Here is a 17,777-nt window from a genome sequence, read left to right as displayed (position 1 = left end):
TCACAATGCCCATCCTGGCCACTCTGCTCAGCAATTTGAACTTGGCTGCCCTGCAGCCAGGTACACAGACGTTCACCCCTCCCCCTTTAAAGTACTGGGAAATTTTGAAATTCCGCTTCCTGTTTGCTTGGCGTGGAGAGCTCACATTGCATCTTCCCAGGTGACCGTGGTGGCTCCGCGCAGCAAACGTGCTCCTGCTTGGAGTACATTGGAGATGTTGGATCTGCTGGGTCTGTGGGGAGAGCAGGCTGTGCGGTCCCAGCTCCTTCCAGCCATAGGAACTTCAATAGCTACGGGAAGATTTCTCATGGCATGTTGGAAAAGGGCAACAGAACCGGACATATAAACATCAAGGAGCTGAGGCAGGTGTACAAGAAGGCAAGGGAGTCAAACCACCTGGTGCTGGACCTCTGGTGCTGCACCAGAGACCTGCCGCTTCTACAAGGAGCTGTGTGCTGTCTTCGGGGGTGACCCCACCTCCAGCACCAAGATCCCCATGGATACTTCAAGGGGGCTGGAGATAGCAGCCAGCACACTTAACCCTGAGGACAAAATGGAATTAGAGGATGAGGTGGGGCAGGGTCATCCAATACAATGAAGGCAAGCCAGGACCTCTTCTCAACCCTGGAGGATTCAAGCCAGTCCCAGCACTCTGTCTCTGGTGCTCACAGTGCAGAAAGGAGCTCTGGTAAGTGCTTTTTTTGATTTGATACTGCTCCGTTTCACATACAGCTGTCCTTGGTTTCATTTTAGGGTAGAAGTTGGTTAAGGTGTAGAAATGAACAAGACTTGCAGGGTTTGTGTCTGCTTCCCATTTCCCTATGCAGCTACGCTGTGGGGGTGTGACAAGACCCCCAGGGTACAACTTGGACCTGTGGGATTGCTGTGCCCCCTTAAATCCCCAGCCTGGGCTGGCTCTCACAATACTTGGCCAGTGACAAACAGTGAACCCCTCAAAGTGGTGTTTTCACTCAGCCACCAACAAACAGAGGCACACCCAGCTAAGCTGCATAAAGGCTCCCAAGCCCCTAACCTTGAACCCCAGAAAATATCATCTTACACTGCTTGAGACCTTCTCTTTAACAGTGCAAACTTACTCATTCGTTCACCACTTCATCAAAGGAAAGTGGACATGCACCAGCCTTTGTAAGCTGAGCAAATTTCCCAAGCACTTTAGGCAAACTCACTGGTAAGGGTAAAATATTAGAATAGGTTTATTAACTACAGAAAGCTAGATTTTTAAGTGATTATAAGTGGTAGTCATAAAGGTCAGAAATAGTTACCAAATAAAATAAAATGTAAGTATGCAATCTAAATCGTAAATCTCATTAGACTAAGCTGTATTTGGATCAAGCAGTTTTTCTCACCTCACTGGATGTTGCAGGCAGGTTACAATCCTTAATACACAGGCTGACTTTCCTCCTCAGCCTGGGACCAGGCTCCTGAGATCAGGTCTTGTTTTCCCAGTGTTGTTGTTTCCATCAGTGTAGGTGGGGGAGGAGAAAGGTAATTGCATGATGCCGCTGTCCCTTATTTTATACTCTCAGTCCATGTGCCTGGAAAATATTAACTCAGACATGTCCTGGTAACTCTGTGACTCAGCAAGGCCTGAGCAATCCCACTGGTGTGACCTTGTGCAACTGAGTCATAGAGTTGAGCAATCCAGATTGTGTGGTACTTGTGCAACTCTCTTACGTAATTTTAAATCCCTTGTTTATGGCTTCCCTGTGGTCATTCAATGCCCGCCTGGGTGTGGTTACCTCCTTTGTTGTCACTGGACAACTAGCAGTGGGCGACTCCCAAACCCACAATATATTTCATTAATAACCATAGAACAGGATCTCATAACTTCATGCACACTAACGATATACATATTTCGACAAACAATGAGCTTCAGCAGATCATGACCTTTCATATGCTTTCTTAAATGGCATGCTTCGTTTGATATATCACAGCCATAGATGAATGATGAATAGGGGGGTTACAGGGTGCTACTTTGAGGTAAAGTGTGTCACAGGAGGCCCAGTGGGAAAGTGTGTTAATGCACACCAAGATTTCACAGGAATCCTCCAGAGGGATAGCTAGGAAACTTTCCTGGAGGTACTCGCCAATTCTCTGCTGAAGGTTCCTTGGCAGAGCAGCTTTGTTTCTTGCCCTGCTATAGGAAATTTTCCCACAACAATCGGCAATCACTTGTGCAAGGATCAAATCAGCACACAGGCAAGCAGCAGAGGGACCTGGTCTGAAGCCACAGGTAAGCAGGAGATGCACCCTTGCATCCTTGTTTACTATTGGGAATGAGGGATCGGCTTCAATGACCCCCACTTGTAGAAAACTGGCAGAATTTACAATAGTGTCCCTAGTTGCTTGCAGTGATTCCCTTCCAACCTAGACATTTTGCCCCACCTTGGATCTCCCCACCACCCCCATGGGCCAAACTCACCATGTTTAGGACACTCTTAGTGCTTGCCAAGGGAGAGTGAGAAAGAGGTGTGCTTAATTATTATGATTCAGTGCTGTGAGTGCACTCACAGCACTGCCTCTATTGATTGCTTCTTGTTTTTCTGTAGATGTGGCCTTGAGGGGAACCCCTTACACACCAGCCAAGCGCTTGCATCAGGTAAGGAGGCCACCCAGGCGGAGGAAGGAGGACATGTTTAGAGAGGTGCTCCAAATGTCTCTGATGCCACAGATCATGATCACAGGGCCTGGCGAGAGTCAATTAATGAAAAATTGAAAATACATAGCCAGGAGAGGAAGCAGGGCCAGGAGCATATTTCAGAGGGCCAGGAGTGGATGATAAACTGATGGAGGACCAAACAGAGATGCTGAAGTCCCTAACTGAGCTAACTGTGTGCCAGACCCTCCCCAAACTCCACCCTCACATTCCTTGCATGTGCCCTGCCTTGTTGCGGTACCCCTTGCACTCCAGCCTTCGGACAGGTTCCTTAACTACAGCTGGACTCACACACAGCTATGAGCGCCTCCATTGAGAGGCTGCTCCTCAGTGTTCTGTACCTCGCAAGACATTAAATTCTGTGTATTGGTTATTGCTGTTTAATATAAATGTACTCATAGGAGAAAAATAAAGACTCATTTTCTTTCTACATATGGTGGTTGCTGCAGGAATTCATACACAGTGGGAAAGGGTATATATGCATACTACAGATCACACTCAGGAAACAATCACCACAAGGGTCATTCCAGGCAGCAAGTAAACAAAGCCTGGCTGAATGCATTGCAGAAAGACACATTACTGTGGCTCACTGTCAAAATGTTGCTTCAAAGCCTCCCTGATTCGAATAGCCCCCTATTGTGTCCCTCTAATAGCCTCAGTATCTGGCGGCTCCAAATCTGGTGCCAGGAGACCTGACTCCACACTCCACCCCAGGAAAACTTTTCCCCTTTAGTTTCACAAATATTATGAAAAGTACAGCAGGCTGCTATGACCATGGGAATATTTTCCTCACTGAGATCTAACCTGCCATAAAGGCAGCGCCAGCGAGCCTTTAAACTGCCAAACATACATTCAACAGTCATTCTGCATCTGCTCAGCCAGTTGCTGAAGCGTTCCTTGCTGCTGTCAACGTTTCCACTGTAAGGCTTCATGAGCCATGGAAGTAAGGTGTAGGCTGGATCTCCCATGAGCACTATGGGCATTTCAACATCCCACATTGGGATCTTCTGGTCTGGAAAGAAAGTCCCTGCTTGCAGCTTGCTATAGAAGCTAGTGTTCTTGAAGATGCGGGTGTCATGCCCCTCCCCTGACCACCCTGCTTTGATATCAGTGAAACAACCCCCGTGATCCACAAGCACCCTACAATACCACACAGAAGTAGCCCTTTCTATTGACGTGCTCCATTGCAAGATGGTCTGGGGCCAAAATTGGGATATGCGTGCCATCTGCCACCCCAGAACAGTTAAGGAATCCCATTCCTTCAAAGCCATCCACTATTTCATGCACATTTCCCAGAGTCACAGTCCTCCATAGCAGGATGTGCAAGGCCATTCATCACACTTGTGTAAACATGACCCCCACAGTCAACTTCCAAACTGATTCATGACCAACCTGTAGTAGTCTGGAGCCAACTTCCACACAGCAATTGCCACGTGCTTCTCCACCGAGAGAACGGCTCTCATTTTGGTGTCCTTGCAGCACAGGGCAGAGGTGAGCTCTGCTCACAGTTCCAGGAAGTTGGCTTTGTGCATCCAAAAGTTTTTCAGCCACTGCTCCTCATCCTAGACCTGTACAACAGTATGATCCCACCACTCAGTGCTTGTTTCCCGAGCGCAGTAGCAAAGGTCCACCGTGTGCAGCTGATCCATGAATGCCAAAAGTAATCTGGAATTGTTTCTTTCCATGGCACACAGCAGGACAGGCTCCTTGGATTCCTATTCAGATTTGCAGCTGATGAAATACTGTATGATTAGCCACATTGCGTAACCGTGGTGCCAGGGCACTAGGAATGTGCCTGGCGGGCAATAAACCTGGCTGAGTGCCTTTGTCACTGAACCGTGCTTGTGTCTGTCTTTTTTATAAGTAACATTGAGGTTTGCTGAATTAACATGCTGCACTATTTACTAATTACATTAAAATTTTAAGGACAGAAGCAGGGGGCACCCTGAACACCATTACTAAGGCAATGACATTTTAGCCTTTAGCACTTAACAACACTGGGTAGTACTATCGAGGTTTGCTGAACCAATTCTCTGTGCAAAGCTAAACAGCACAAAGAAAGAACACGCCCACCCACCAGCCAACTGACAACTGTGGGGAAGGAAAGAACACAAGGAAGGGGTACTCCTTGGGTCACAGGAGGTGGGGAGGGCTGAGATTGGTGAGAAGAAGGGGACCGGGTATCATAGCTACACCTCTGTTCCCTTCCAGGTGACAAAGTGCCCACCCCCACGAAGCTGTCAGGCCTCTTGCATTTCCCGCTCCTGGAGTGGACAATAACCGGCATATCAGCTGTGCTTACCCAGCAAGTCAGGTTGAGTGCAAACACCTTTGAGAGTCTGGGATCAGGGGTGCACAGTGACAAAACAAGTTTCTTCAAACCACAGTCATGTTTATTTTGCATAGGAAAAAAGCATAAGAGCAAAAAGGATTTTAAACTAACTGTTTTCACACATGCCTGTCTTACCTAAAAGCCTGTCATCCCCAGTCATCAGATAGGCAGGTCTCGCTTCTTCAGACACCCCAGCAGGGTCCCTGAGTTTCTGTCTCACTTCTCCAAATAATTATCTGAGCAGCCAGCCTCCTTTATAGAGGGAGTCCCTGTTTCAACTGCTCCAGGCCTTTTGATTTTTTGGGTCCCAAGCCTGGCGCAGCTCATGAAACCCAGTTCTGTAAGTTGGCTGGAGAAAGGAGGTAGAATATTCAAAGCAAATAGTTCGGGCATTGTTTCTTAGCAAGGGACCACCAAGGTGTGACTCATCATGAGCCATTCACCTTCCCTTTCTGCTCGTTTTCTTACAGGCCTCCCCCACCCGCATTAAACTAATCAAATTATTCACACAGTAAATATCCCAATATCCAGGTCAATATACAGAATTCATCAGCATTACAGAGCAGCTCCAGCTTTGTCATGGGGAGGTTGGGTGGAGAAATTGGGCCAAGGAACACCTGGGAAATGCGTGGAGGGGGTCAGTGTGACATAGGGGAGATTTTGGGACTATGGTTCCATAGCATTATGGAATCATTGAACTGGAAGGGACCTCAAGAGGTCATCTAGTCCAGTCCCCTGCACTCATGGCAGGACTAAGTGTTATCTAGACCATCCCTGACAGGTCTTAAAATTTAAGCCTGCTCTTAAAATTCCCAATGATGGAGCTTCTACAACCTCCCTCGGTGATTTATTCCAGTGCTTAACCACCCTGACAGTTAGGAAGTTTTTCCTAATGTCCAACCTAAACCTCCCTTGCTGCAATTTAAGCCCATTGCTTCTTGTCCTATCCTCAGAAGTTAAGAAGAACAATTCTTCTCCCTCCTCCTTGTAACAACCTTTTATGTCCTTGAAAACTGTTATCCTGGCCCCTCTCAGTCTTCTCTTCTCAAGACTAAACAAACCCAATTTTTTCAATCTGCCCTCATAGCTCATGTTTTCTAGACCTTTAATCATTTTTATTGCTCTTCTCTGGACTTTCTCCAATTTGGCCACATCTTTCCTGAAATATGGCACCCAGAACTGGACACAATACTCCAATCAAGGATTAATCAGCGCGGCATAGAGAGGAAGAATTATTTCTCGTGTCTTGCTTACAATACTCCTGCTAATACATCCCAGAATGATGTTCAGGTTTTTTGTAACAGTGTTACACTTTCAACTCATATTTAGCTTGTGATCCACTCTGACCCCCAGATCCCTTTCCGCAGTACTCCTTCCTAGGCAGTCATTTCCCATTTTGTAGGTGTGCAACTGATTGTTCCTTCCTAAATGGAGTACTTTGCATTTGTCTGTATTGAATTTCATCCTATTTACTTCAGATCATTTCTCCAGTTTGTCTGGATCATTTTGAATTTTAATCCTATCCTCCAAAGCACTTGCAACCCCTCCCAGCTTGGTATTGTCCACAAACTTTATAAGTGTACTCTCTATGCCATTACTGAAATCATTGATGAAGATATTGAACAGAACCGGACCCAGAATCGATCCCTGTGGGACCCCACTCATTATGCCTTTCTAGCATGACTGTGAATCATCAATAACCATTCTCTGGGAATGGTTTTCCAACCAGTTTTGCACCCAGTTTATAGTAGCTCCATCTAGGTTGCATTTCCCTAGTTTGTTTATGAGAAGGTCAGGTGAGACAGTATCAAAAGCTTTACTAAATTCAAAATATACCACATCTACCTCTTCCCCCCAGCCACAAGGCTTGTTACCCTGTGAAAGAAAGCTAACTATCAGGTTGGTTTAACACAATTTGTTCTTGACAAATCCATGCCAACTGTTACTTATCACCTTGTCATCTTCTAGATATTTGCAAATTGATTGCTTAATTATTTGCTCCATTATCTTTCCAGGTATAGAAGTTAAGCTGTAATTCTCTGGGTTGTCCTTATTTCACTTTTTATAGATTGGCACTATATTTGCCCTTTTCCAGTCTTCTGGAATCTCTCCCATCTTCCATGACTTTTCAGAGATAATCGCTAATGGCTCAGATATCTCCTCAGTCAGCAACTTGAGTGTTCTAGTATACATTTAATCAGGCCCTGGTGACTTGAAGACATCTAACTTGTCTAAGTAATTTTTAACTTGTTCTTTGCCAAATTTAGCCTCTGATCCTACCTCATTTTCACTGGCATTCACTATGTTAGACGTCCAATCACCACCAGCCTTCTTGGTGAAAACTGAAAAAAGAAGTCATTTTTAGAAGTCATTAGTACCTTTGCCGTTTCCACATTTTCTGTTATTATCACCGCCTCCCCTACCCCCCATTGAGTAAAGGGCCTACCCTGTCCTTGGTCTTCCTCTTGCTTCTAACGTATTTGTAGAATGTTTTCTTATTACCATTTATGTCTCTAGCTAGTTTGATCTCGTTTTGTGCCTTGGCCTTTCTAATTGTGTCCCTACAAACTTGTGTTATATGTTTTTATTCAACCTTTGTAATTTGACCTAGTTTCCACTTTTTGTAGGACTCTTATTTTTAGATCATTGAAGATCTTTTTGTTAAGCCAGGGTGGTCTCTTGCCACATTTCCTATCTCTCCTACACAGTGGGATAGTTTGCTCTTGTGCTCTTAATAATGTCTCTTTGAAAAACTGCCAACTGTCTTCAATTGTTTTTCCCCTTAGACTTGCTTCCCATGGGATCTTACCTACCAGCTATCTGAGTTTGCTAAAGTCTGCCTTCTTGAAATCCATTGTCTTTATTTTGCTGTTCTCCTTCCTACCATTCCTTAGAATCATGAACGCTACCATTTCATGATCACATTCACGCAAGCTGCCTTCCACTTCCAAATTCTCAACCAGTTCCTCCTTATTTGTCAAAATCAAATCTAGAGCAGCTTCTCCCCTAGTAGCTTTCTCCACCTTCTGAAATAAAAAATTGTCTCCAATACGTTCCAAGAACTTGTTGAGTAATCTGTGCCCTGCTGTGTTGTTTTCCCAACAGATGTCTGGGGAGTTGAAGTCCCCCATTACCACCAAGTCCTGTGCTTTGGATGATTTTGTTAGTTGTTTAAAAAAGCTTCATCCATCTCTTCTTCCCGGTTAGGTGGTCTGTAGTAGACCCCTGCCATGACATCACCCTTGTTTTTATTCCTTTTAGCCGTACCCAGAGACTTTCAACAAGTCTGTCTCCTATTTCCATCTCAACCTCAGTTCAAGTGTAGACATTCTTAATATATAAGGCAACACCTCCTCCCTTTCCCCCTGCCTGTCCTTCCTGAGCAAGCTGTACCCTTCTATGCTAATATTCCACGTGTATTATCCCAGCAATCTGTGATGCAAACTATGTCATAGTTGTGTTTATTTACCAGCATTTTGGGTTCTTCCTGCTTATTCCCCATACTTCTCGCATTAGTATACAGACATCTAAGATATTGATTTGACCCCCCCCGCCCCAGTTCTGTCTTGTCTCTCCCTTATTTCTGCTATAACAGCCCATTCTCTCCACAGATTTCGAACCTTCTCCCAGGTCTCCATGTTTTTGACTTACCTGTGGGCTTTGGTCACCTGCTGCCTTCAAACCTAGTTTAAAGCCCTTCTCACTGGGTTAGCAAATATGCTCTTCCCCTTCTTCGATAGGTGGACCACATCTCTGCTTAGCAGTCCTTCTTCCAGGAACAGCATCCCATGGGCAAGGAAGCTGAAACCCTCCTGGCGACACCATCCTCGCAGCCAGGCATTTACCTCCAGGATGCAGCTGTCTCTGCCTGGGCCCCTACCCTTGCCTGGAAGGGTCGAAGAGAACACCACGTGCATGCCCAACTCTTTCACCTGTACTCCCAGAGCCCTGTAGTCACTTCTGGTCTGCTGAGGGTCTTACCTTGCAGTATCATTAGTGCCCACATGGATAAGTAGCATGGGGTTGTAGTCAGAGGGCTGGATGATCCTCGACAATCCCTCCATAACATCTTGGATATGGGCCCCTGGCAGGCAGCATACCTCCCCGGATGCCATGTCAGGCTGACAGATGGGTGCCTCTGTCCCCCTAAGGTCTCCAACCACCACTACCCTGTGTTTCCTCCTGGGAGTGGTGACTGCGATCCTCCCAGCCTTGGGGAAACATGGCTTCTCCTCCACCACCTTTTGGGGGGTGATTCCTCATCACTCAATGCCAGGGCAGCATATCAGTTTTCCAACACCATGGTGGGTGGGTTGGGAGTAGGGGTGGAGCACTGACTGCTGCCAGAAGTAACCAGCAGCCAGTGTCCTCCCTGTGACAGAGCCATGCCCTCCTCCCCTGATGGTGTGACAGCAGTTCTCTGTAGCTGGATAGCTTCCTCAGCCTTGAATGTCTCCATATGAATACTCTCAAGCAATTCCTTGTGGGCACGTCTGCTCCTCAGCCTACCCACCTCCTCCTGTAGCTCTCCCACCTGCTTCCTGAGAGATTCCACCAGCAGGTACCTTTCACACTGGATGGTCCCCCTGTTGCCCTAGATTTCGGGGGTGTCTATACCCCCAGAATGTGATTAAGCTAATTGCAACCATATTATATGCACTCAGCCACTATGAATTAATGAAATGGAACCATAGTTAAGGATTAATTTGGAGACAGGCTTTCAGAAGCAAGATCATAACTACTGGCAGTTTTGCTAATCAGTATGGGAGGAAGGGAAGAAAACATAAATAACAGAGAGTGAAAGAAACTATGTGGATGGACAGGTTTGAGTCTAGATGCCTCTGCTAGTAAAAGTTTATTGAAAGTTAGGAAAAGGGATGATTTAGTAGGGGTCATTATGACCTATATGTTTTGTAGAAGTTAGTTATAAAAAGTTTAGATAATAGAGTGTATTTGGGAGCAGTCCTTGGGAGCTATGCTGGGAGAGACATTTTCCTGATATCTTTACTCCCCGGTAGGGAGGCGTTTAGCCAGTACTGACCTGTCATTGATTAACCATACCATATCAGAATATAAGTAAATATCTGGGATGTTTTAAATCTATTGCTTATGTCTGTCTGTGCTTAAATCTAATAAACTGTGGTGTTAGACGAAAACATGCTTACTTACATTACTCCTTGATCAGACAGAATTGCTGAGTTCCTGTTGACTTATTCCTTACACCGCCTGGAGTGAAATAGTTAAATCACCCCTATTGGGGGTTCTGATAACCCTGGGTAACACCCCAACCTGGCTTTCTGTGAGTGGGAAACCCTTGTGATTATATTACATCTCCCTCCCACAAAATCCCTCTCAAACTCCCCTGTTTGCAGTCCCCTCTTCACTAGCTCCCCTTCATCACTTAGCCTCTGGCTTTTAAGGTCTTCTCTCCTAGGTCAGTTTACACCTTTGTTAATCACACAGCAGGAGGGTGATCACAAGGCTGATTGAGGCTGATCAAAGATGATCAAGGATGATTTAGGGAACAAAGGCTCAAACAGTCCTGGGACACACAATCCCAACTGACCCAGTAACTGAAATAACCTGAAAGAGAAAGAAATACACAGACAGACAAACAAACTCACTCACCCCAAGATTAGTACTCGCATCTTGTTCGTTCAGCAGGGGGGGATCTCCTTCTTCCCCTCTCAAACTCCCATTTCCAGTCCCCTGTTCACCATCAGGGAATCCCACACCATAAACACAGAATCTGGATTCTGCCAGAGACAACTGGTATCTGCTGAGACTGGGGGGGTCACAATTTAAATATTTGCCCCCCACCAACAGCTTGAGTCACACACCCCCAAGTATGCTTCCCCCTTACCCTCAGCGGCTCCTCCCTGTGGCTCCCAGGTGTTAGCTCAGTGTGGAGAGGGAGCAGCAAACAGCTGGGAGCTGCAGGGAGGGGCCACGGCTTTAGCTCTGTGCGGAGAAGCAGCAACAAAAGCAGCAGCTCTCCCTGCAGCTCCCAGGTGTTTGCTGCTGCCTCTCCCCATGGCCACAACTCCCAGCTTGCCAGCTCCAGTACTGGCCATGTACCCCTCCATAGGGAGGGGGTCTGGTGGCACCATGTAACCAAGCAGGGCCAGCAAACCCTTGTGAAAAACTGGGGACCCCCCCATGCTTCACCTCTGACTTCTGCCCAGCAGGGAGGGGGGCTCCAGCCCCATGGGGCACGCCTGCTGGGGCTCAGGGATTCAGCAAGAGCAAGGCTGAAGCCCTGAGCCCCAGCAGGTGCGCCCCAGTTCTTGAGATGCTGAAGGTTGTCATATGCAATACAGAGGGTCAGTAAGATTGGCCACCCCGATATGGAGTCTGCACTCTCTCCTTATGATAGTCCAGTTTCACTTTATTTGACATACTTCTTTCAAATGTTATTATTTTCACTCTTCTTCTCTCTCTGTGGCTCAGTGACTTCCCCGCCTCCCCCGCCCTCATATCTTTTCCCTATGCCCTGTGGCCCAGCCACCTTTGCTGAAATCTTACGGTCCTTGCACTGACAATATGCTCCATCCCTGCAACTAACATGTGCTTTCTAGTGATGTCATCGGTTGGTAGAGAAACTTCTGGGGACTGAAAGGGTCTCACTTCACCCACTCTCTTTCTGTGGCAACCACAATCAGGTTCCTGGGATCTTTGAGTCGGTCCCTCCTGAAGTCACAAGGCCTGATTCTTCTTTTTCACATTCTCCTTTCCCAGAGGAATCAGAGTCTGTTGCACCTAAATTATAGTATTTAATTCACTGGAGTTATCCACACACTGGGGGATATTCATATACTCCCTTCCATTTCTCCTGACTTACTAGAGTCCCTATTTCCTCAAAATGGGCTTTCCTGACATATAATACCGCTGACTTACTGCATTATGGGACCTCTGTGCTCCCTCTTCTTCCTTACTGTGCTGAACCCCACCAGCCAATACTCACCTCTTCCAGATCTCCTAGTCTCTGGTCTTCTCTCTGTCAGAAAGAAGCATTTCTAGAGGGACTTCCCTACTGTCTGGAATCTTCACTGTCTGGGACTTGGAATCTCTGTGTTTTAGGAGCCTCTTTGATGATGAGTGTCTGGCTCTGTGTGTTCACAGGAGCGATGGGGATGGTTAAATCCACCAAAAGCAGAGTGTCCAGCACCTTTGAGCAACTTAGGAGCTGGCTCTGGTTACTAGCTGGGGTTAAAACAATAGAACACTTTTTTCTGACAAGCGTCCCATGTATTCAACTGATGTCCCTTGTTTTCTTCCCCTGAGCAGGGTTTCCAGTTTCCAAACCTGATGTGATCTCCCAGCTGGAAAAAGGGGAAGAGCCCTGGGTCTCAGAAATCCAGGACTCAGAGGAACAAGGGATCCTGAGAGGTGCCTGCACAGGTGAGGCATCATTAAACCAACTCAAAAACTGTCAGTGCCTGAAGGAAAGAGCTGGATTCCCTCCAAAGACCTTGTGAACTCTCTGAATTCAGGATTTTCCCCAGCATGTGTCATACCCTCAGGGCAGATATCACTCATGACTTCCTACCTATCCTGACTGACACCTAGCTTCTTCCCTGACCTACTGTCATCCTGAGTGTTTGAATAGGACGTGGAAACAAAATTTCTCCCCTTTTCTCTCCCTTATGGGGAAAAAAGTTTGGGTAATTCAGTTCCTGATTCTTCCCCATCTCTCCAGCACATCTCTCCCATTTTCCATTCCTGTTTGTGTTTTCTCTGTCTATCCCAGCAGGTGATGAGATGGTGAGTGAGAAGGAGGGTCAGAATCTTCAGCAGATGGATGCTGAGCAAGTGGAACCACACAGGATGTTATTGCAGAGATTCAAAGGGAATGTGTCCAGACGTCTTGAGGAAGGAAAACTGTATGAGAGTCAGCACAGGCCAGAGAGCCAGCCAGGGGAGAAAGAGGGTAAATCCATTACTTGTCAGGCAACTCACAAAGACCTCAGGGGAACCACAGGACAGCACACAAACCTCACAGAAGAGGGAAAAAACACATGCACTGAGTGTGGGAAAAACTTCCGAGGACGCTCAGGCCTTAGTAATCATAAGAGAATCCATACGGGAGAGAGACCCTATGAATGCAGTGAGTGCGGGAAAACCTTCACTCAGAGTTCTCACCTCATTAGACATGAGAGAATCCACACTCGGGAGAGACCCTACGAATGCTGTGAGTGCAGGAAAAGCTTCACTCGGAACTCAGACCTTATTACACATCAGAGAATTCACACAGGGGAGCGGCCCTACATATGCTCTGTGTGTGGGAAAACCTTCGCTCAGCGCTCAGCCCTTACTAAACATCAGAGGATCCACACTGGGGAGAGACCCTATGAATGCAGCGAGTGTGGGAAAAGCTATACTCGGAGCTCAGACCTTATTACACATCAAAGAATCCACACAGGGGAGAGACCCTATGAATGCAGTGAGTGTGGGAAAACCTTTACTTGGCGCTCAGCCCTTACTACACATCAGAGTATCCACACAGGGGAGAGACCCTATGAATGCAGAGAGTGTGGGGAAACCTTTGCTCAGCGCTCAGCTCATATTAGACACCAGAAAATCCATGCAGGGGAGAGGCCCTATGAATGCTGTGAGTGTAGGAAAAGCTTTACTGAGAGCTCACACCTCATCACACATCAGCAAATCCACACAGGAGAGAAGCCCTACGAATGCTGTGAGTGTGGGAAACGCTTCAGTCAGAGCTCATACCTTACTAAACATCAGAGAATCCACACGGGAGAGAGACCCTATCAATGCCGTGAGTGCGGGAAAAGGTTCACTGATCACTCTAGCCTTACTAAACATCAGAGAATCCACACTGGGGAGAGGCCCTATGAATGTGGTCAGTGCGGGAAAAGCTTCACTGAGAGTTCACACCTTATTACACATCAGAGAATCCACGCAGGCGGGCGCTGCCATGAATGCAGTGAGTGTGGGAAAAGCTTCGCTGAGCACTCAACCCTCACTAAACATCAGCGCATCCACACAAGAGAGAAACACCATCAGTGCACTGAGTGCGGGAAAACCTTCTCTCGACGCTCACATCTCATGAATCATGGGAGAATCCACACCGGGGAGAGACCCTATGAATGCAGCGAGTGCGGGAAAACCTTCACTTGGCACTCAGCCCTTAGACATCAGAGAATCCACAGTGGGGAGAGACCCTATGAATGCAGCGAGTGCGGGAAATGCTTTACTGAGAGCTCACAACTTGCTAGGCATCAGAAAGTCCACAAGGGAAATGATAAACCATAAAAACCATATCCAGGGCTCACAAATGATTTTTTCCCCTTTAATACTTTTTCCTAATTCTGACATCAAGACCTTTAAGGCTGCCTGCACCATTTGCTTCACCATGGTCCCTCAGCACCCAATGTGGTTTCCCATTTTTGTTTTTTACAGCTTGCCCTTCTTTGGGATGAATCTCGTGGGCCTTTCTGTAAAACTCCATAGTCCTATGACTCATGGGAATGTGTGTCCCTCCTGCCAGGAATGTCAGTCAGCTCAAGGTGTGGGAGATACGGGTCTAGCTATATCAACATAAAATCTACCCGGGCTTCATCCCCAGTAGGATTTTCCATGGAGTTAGGTAGCTTTCATTAGCTATCCTGATGTAAAAGCCCAACTATTCTTACAGTAATGACATAGACCATGTCTAGGGTTATCGAGCTCATTTCCTTATGACCTGACCCAGCCTCCATCTCCTAGTCAAAGCCAATCTGGAGCATCACATTTATACTCTTCCTCCACTGCAAAGTGACTGTTAAAGCCACGGAGTTCACCCTCTGGAACAGATCATCTCATTCCCAGTTGTTCACACATTGGATTTGGGTGTGCTCAAGATGCTTTGTACCCATTTAAAATACATTTAAATATAACAAAGAGCAGAAGCAGGGTGGGGGAAAGTGAGGTTTCAGCCTCTGTGGCACCTGAAGGGGATGGGTGATTCGCAGGGATTCCCTCCTGCAGCATCACCCCGGCTGTGTTACCTTCTAAGTTTATCTTCTTCACTTTCTGCCTGTCCACCTCCCAGAATGTCACTTGATGCAGTGTCCTCAGCTCTCAGAGGCTAATACACTTGAAGTCTAGAAAGGAGCTGTGACGCTATCAGGTTGCCAGCTCAGACCAAGGCAGCAGCCTAATTCACTCACATGTGAAGAGAAATCAACGGAGTGTCAAAAGGTATCGTACTGTGATCAGGCCAATTCACTTCTGTGTTGGTATATTTCAGAGGAAATGTAATGTTATTGTTCTTGCTTATCCATAAACCTGTTGATTGCTATAACCTTACATTATCTATGCCCCTATACCTAATTAACCCTAGACCAAAAGTATGTGTTTGTATTAGGATGAGAATGTACTTGATGTGTAAACTTCATTTCAACTAATGAAAGATTGCTTGGAATGCTCAAATGAATGCATAATGGTACTATTCTTGCATCGGGATTGGAGCCTTGGAGCGGTAAATGAAGAAGCATGCTGACGTCAAAGCATGGGTCATTGTGTTTGACACTGGGAAATCTACAAACTTAGCCCTGGTCCACACTACACAGTTATGTCATCATAAGGCAGCTTATGTTGACCTAACTAGGTCAGTGTACGCACTACGGCCTTGCTCCTGCCAATGTAAAGGCCCTACTACACTGACATAATAAATTCACCTCCATGAGAAACACAGGGTTTATGTAGTTAGGGTGACACAGTATCAGTGTAGACACTGTGTTACTTACATCGGCTCTTGGCTTACATCCGCTGGTGCCATGAAATTGATAAGAAGGCCCGGCTCCCCAGCCAGGCTGCTGTCAGGTCTCTGCTCCAAGCCAGGCTGACACCCAGGCTCCCAATTTTGGCTGCCACTCAAACTCCCCGCTGGGAGCCCTGTGCCCCCTCCCTCCCCCCGGGCTCTCAGTTCCCCATGGGAGCACAGCAGATGACTGGACCCTGAGTGTGGATCTCCCCCCTGGAAGTGCTCCTGGTGAGGACGTGCACCACCGACAGAAGGAGGGTAGTGTGGACGTTAGCCACCTAGTTTGACTTACGATTGTAGTGCAGACGTGTCCTGAGTCTGTTAGTCAACAAAGGAAGAGGCCATGCTGTGATGAGAGCACTTGCCAGATTGCTTTCTGGGGATCAGTGAATAAGAATGAACCCTGGGAATGATCCCATCTCTCTGAGCTTGTGGCACCTTAGAGACTAACCAATTTATTTGAGCATGAGCTTTCGTGAGCTACAGCCCACTTCATCGGATGTGATGTGAAGTGAGCTGTAGCTCACGAAAGCTCATGCTCAAATAAATTGGTTAGTCTCTAAGGTGCCACAAGTACTCCTTTTCTTTTTGCGAATACAGACTAACACGGCTGTTACTCTGAAATCTCTCTGAGCTGTTAGGCTACTTACAGGGAAGCATTCCAGATGCAAGACAGAGATTCCCCAGAGTTGTTTTGGGTATCACCGGAGACTTTTGGACACTGGCAGATAACTACAGCTCTGCTATCATTTTGGACTTACAAGCTTGGTCTCACCTGTATTTTACCTGTTTTAACCTCGAACTCTCATTTCTTTTTCTTAGCTAATAAATCTTGAGTTAGTTTCCTAGAAGAGAAATTGGCTGCAGCTTTGTTGTTGGGGTGAGATCAAGAGTATCCATTGACCTGTGGTATGTGACTGGCCCTTTGGGGCTGGGAGCGTCATGGGCTGCACTGGCTTGGTGCTCTGGAACCACTCTGAATGAAGTTCAGACAGGACCCTTGTGTAGTGTGACATCCGTCAGGGCACACTCTTTGGAGAAAGCCTCCTCAGCTTCTGTGTCTCCTTGGGTCTGACCTCAGAGTGTCCAGCACCCCTGATTCATGCCATGAGCTCCCTGCAATGAGTCTACCTGAATAGGACACCTGGCGGGAGGATTACTTGCCCCCAAAGGGACCACGCACCCCAGCTTCACAGTCACCAGTGACTCTTAGCCAGCATTATAAAACAGAAGGGTTTTTTAGTCATCTGGAACACAGCGTAGAACGGATCATGTAAGCACAGAAAGCAGGATGTTACAGCAAAGACCATCTTATGGGGGATCCAGAGCCCTGGGCTCTTCCATCTGAATCCCAAGCCAGGAGAATGACCAGCTTCTAGCAGTCCACCCTCAGTCATGCCCTGTTGCCCCTCCTCCATCCTTTGTCTCTTTTCCAGCCAAACTGGTCACCTGGCCTCCAACTCTCTCTTTGTTCTCCAGCTCCTTCGGCTGGCTCCTTGGGCATGACGGGCTCCAGCTATCAGTTGCCAGAATACAGAGTATCCAGTGGGCTCAGGCAGCTAGATAGCACTCACACCTGCCCTCCAGGGGCCTCTGCAAAGATCACACACCCATATTCCACCACCTAGATTCTTGTGCAACACATAGGGGAAACTGAGGTACACACAGTATTCTTGCATGTCGCAGAGCAAGTACGCCCCATCACCCTGGGGGTTGGGGCAAAGGGTGTGGTAGCCCTGCACTTAAGTCTATATGATTGCCCTTAGCCTTGGGGCTGCATGGCCCAATGGACAAAGTCAATAGGGCTCCCCTGGGCTGCAGGGAAGTGAGGCCCAATGGCCAGAATCAATAAGGGAGGTTTGGTGGACTGCCTACTCAAAGGGTAGGGGGACCCAAGCCCACCCTGCTCCACTGGGTCCCAGCCCAGGGCCCTGGCGGTGGCAAATCTGCCCGAAACACACTGATGTTGCAGGAACACTGGCTAGCCCCTCCCTGCAATG

General features: G+C 47.2%; 4 protein-coding genes across 5 annotated transcripts in view; 2 read left to right on the top strand and 2 right to left on the bottom strand.

Moving 5' to 3' along the window:
- Nucleotides 1-17,777, top strand: part of LOC102934530 (zinc finger protein OZF) — a 1,287,564-nt gene that overhangs the window by 927,890 nt on the left and 341,897 nt on the right.
- The window catches only part of LOC102930400 (zinc finger protein 501), a 1,110,025-nt gene that overhangs the window by 900,007 nt on the left and 192,241 nt on the right, over nucleotides 1-17,777 (bottom strand). The window lies entirely within an intron of this gene.
- LOC102932398 (gastrula zinc finger protein XlCGF57.1) overlaps nucleotides 1-17,777 on the bottom strand; it is a 135,386-nt gene that overhangs the window by 79,343 nt on the left and 38,266 nt on the right. The gene's annotated exons all lie outside the window — the stretch shown is intronic.
- LOC119563568 (zinc finger protein 883-like) lies at nucleotides 4,982-15,962 on the top strand. The gene is made up of 4 exons (XM_043537534.1): nucleotides 4,982-4,991; nucleotides 12,297-12,410; nucleotides 12,760-13,804; nucleotides 13,889-15,962. The coding sequence occupies exons 3-4, from the start codon at nucleotides 12,771-12,773 to the stop codon at nucleotides 14,283-14,285; spliced, it is 1,431 nt and encodes a 476-aa protein (XP_043393469.1). The 5' UTR covers nucleotides 4,982-4,991; nucleotides 12,297-12,410; nucleotides 12,760-12,770; the 3' UTR covers nucleotides 14,286-15,962.

The sequence above is a fragment of the Chelonia mydas genome, chromosome 28 (genome assembly GCF_015237465.2).
Source record: "Chelonia mydas isolate rCheMyd1 chromosome 28, rCheMyd1.pri.v2, whole genome shotgun sequence".
Taxonomy (NCBI): domain Eukaryota; kingdom Metazoa; phylum Chordata; order Testudines; family Cheloniidae; genus Chelonia; species Chelonia mydas.
Note: the sequence above shows the minus strand (reverse complement) of the source record. Positions and strands in the feature narration are given on the sequence as shown.

Coding starts and splice junctions, on each gene's coding strand:
- LOC119563568 (XM_043537534.1), top strand. CDS start 12,771: ATGGTGAGTGAGAAGGAGGGTCAGAATCTTCAGCAGATGGATGCTGAG. Junction 13,805..13,888: donor TGCCGTGAGTGCGGGAAAAG/GTTCACTGATCA, acceptor GTGCGGGAAAAG/CTTCACTGAGAGTTCACACC.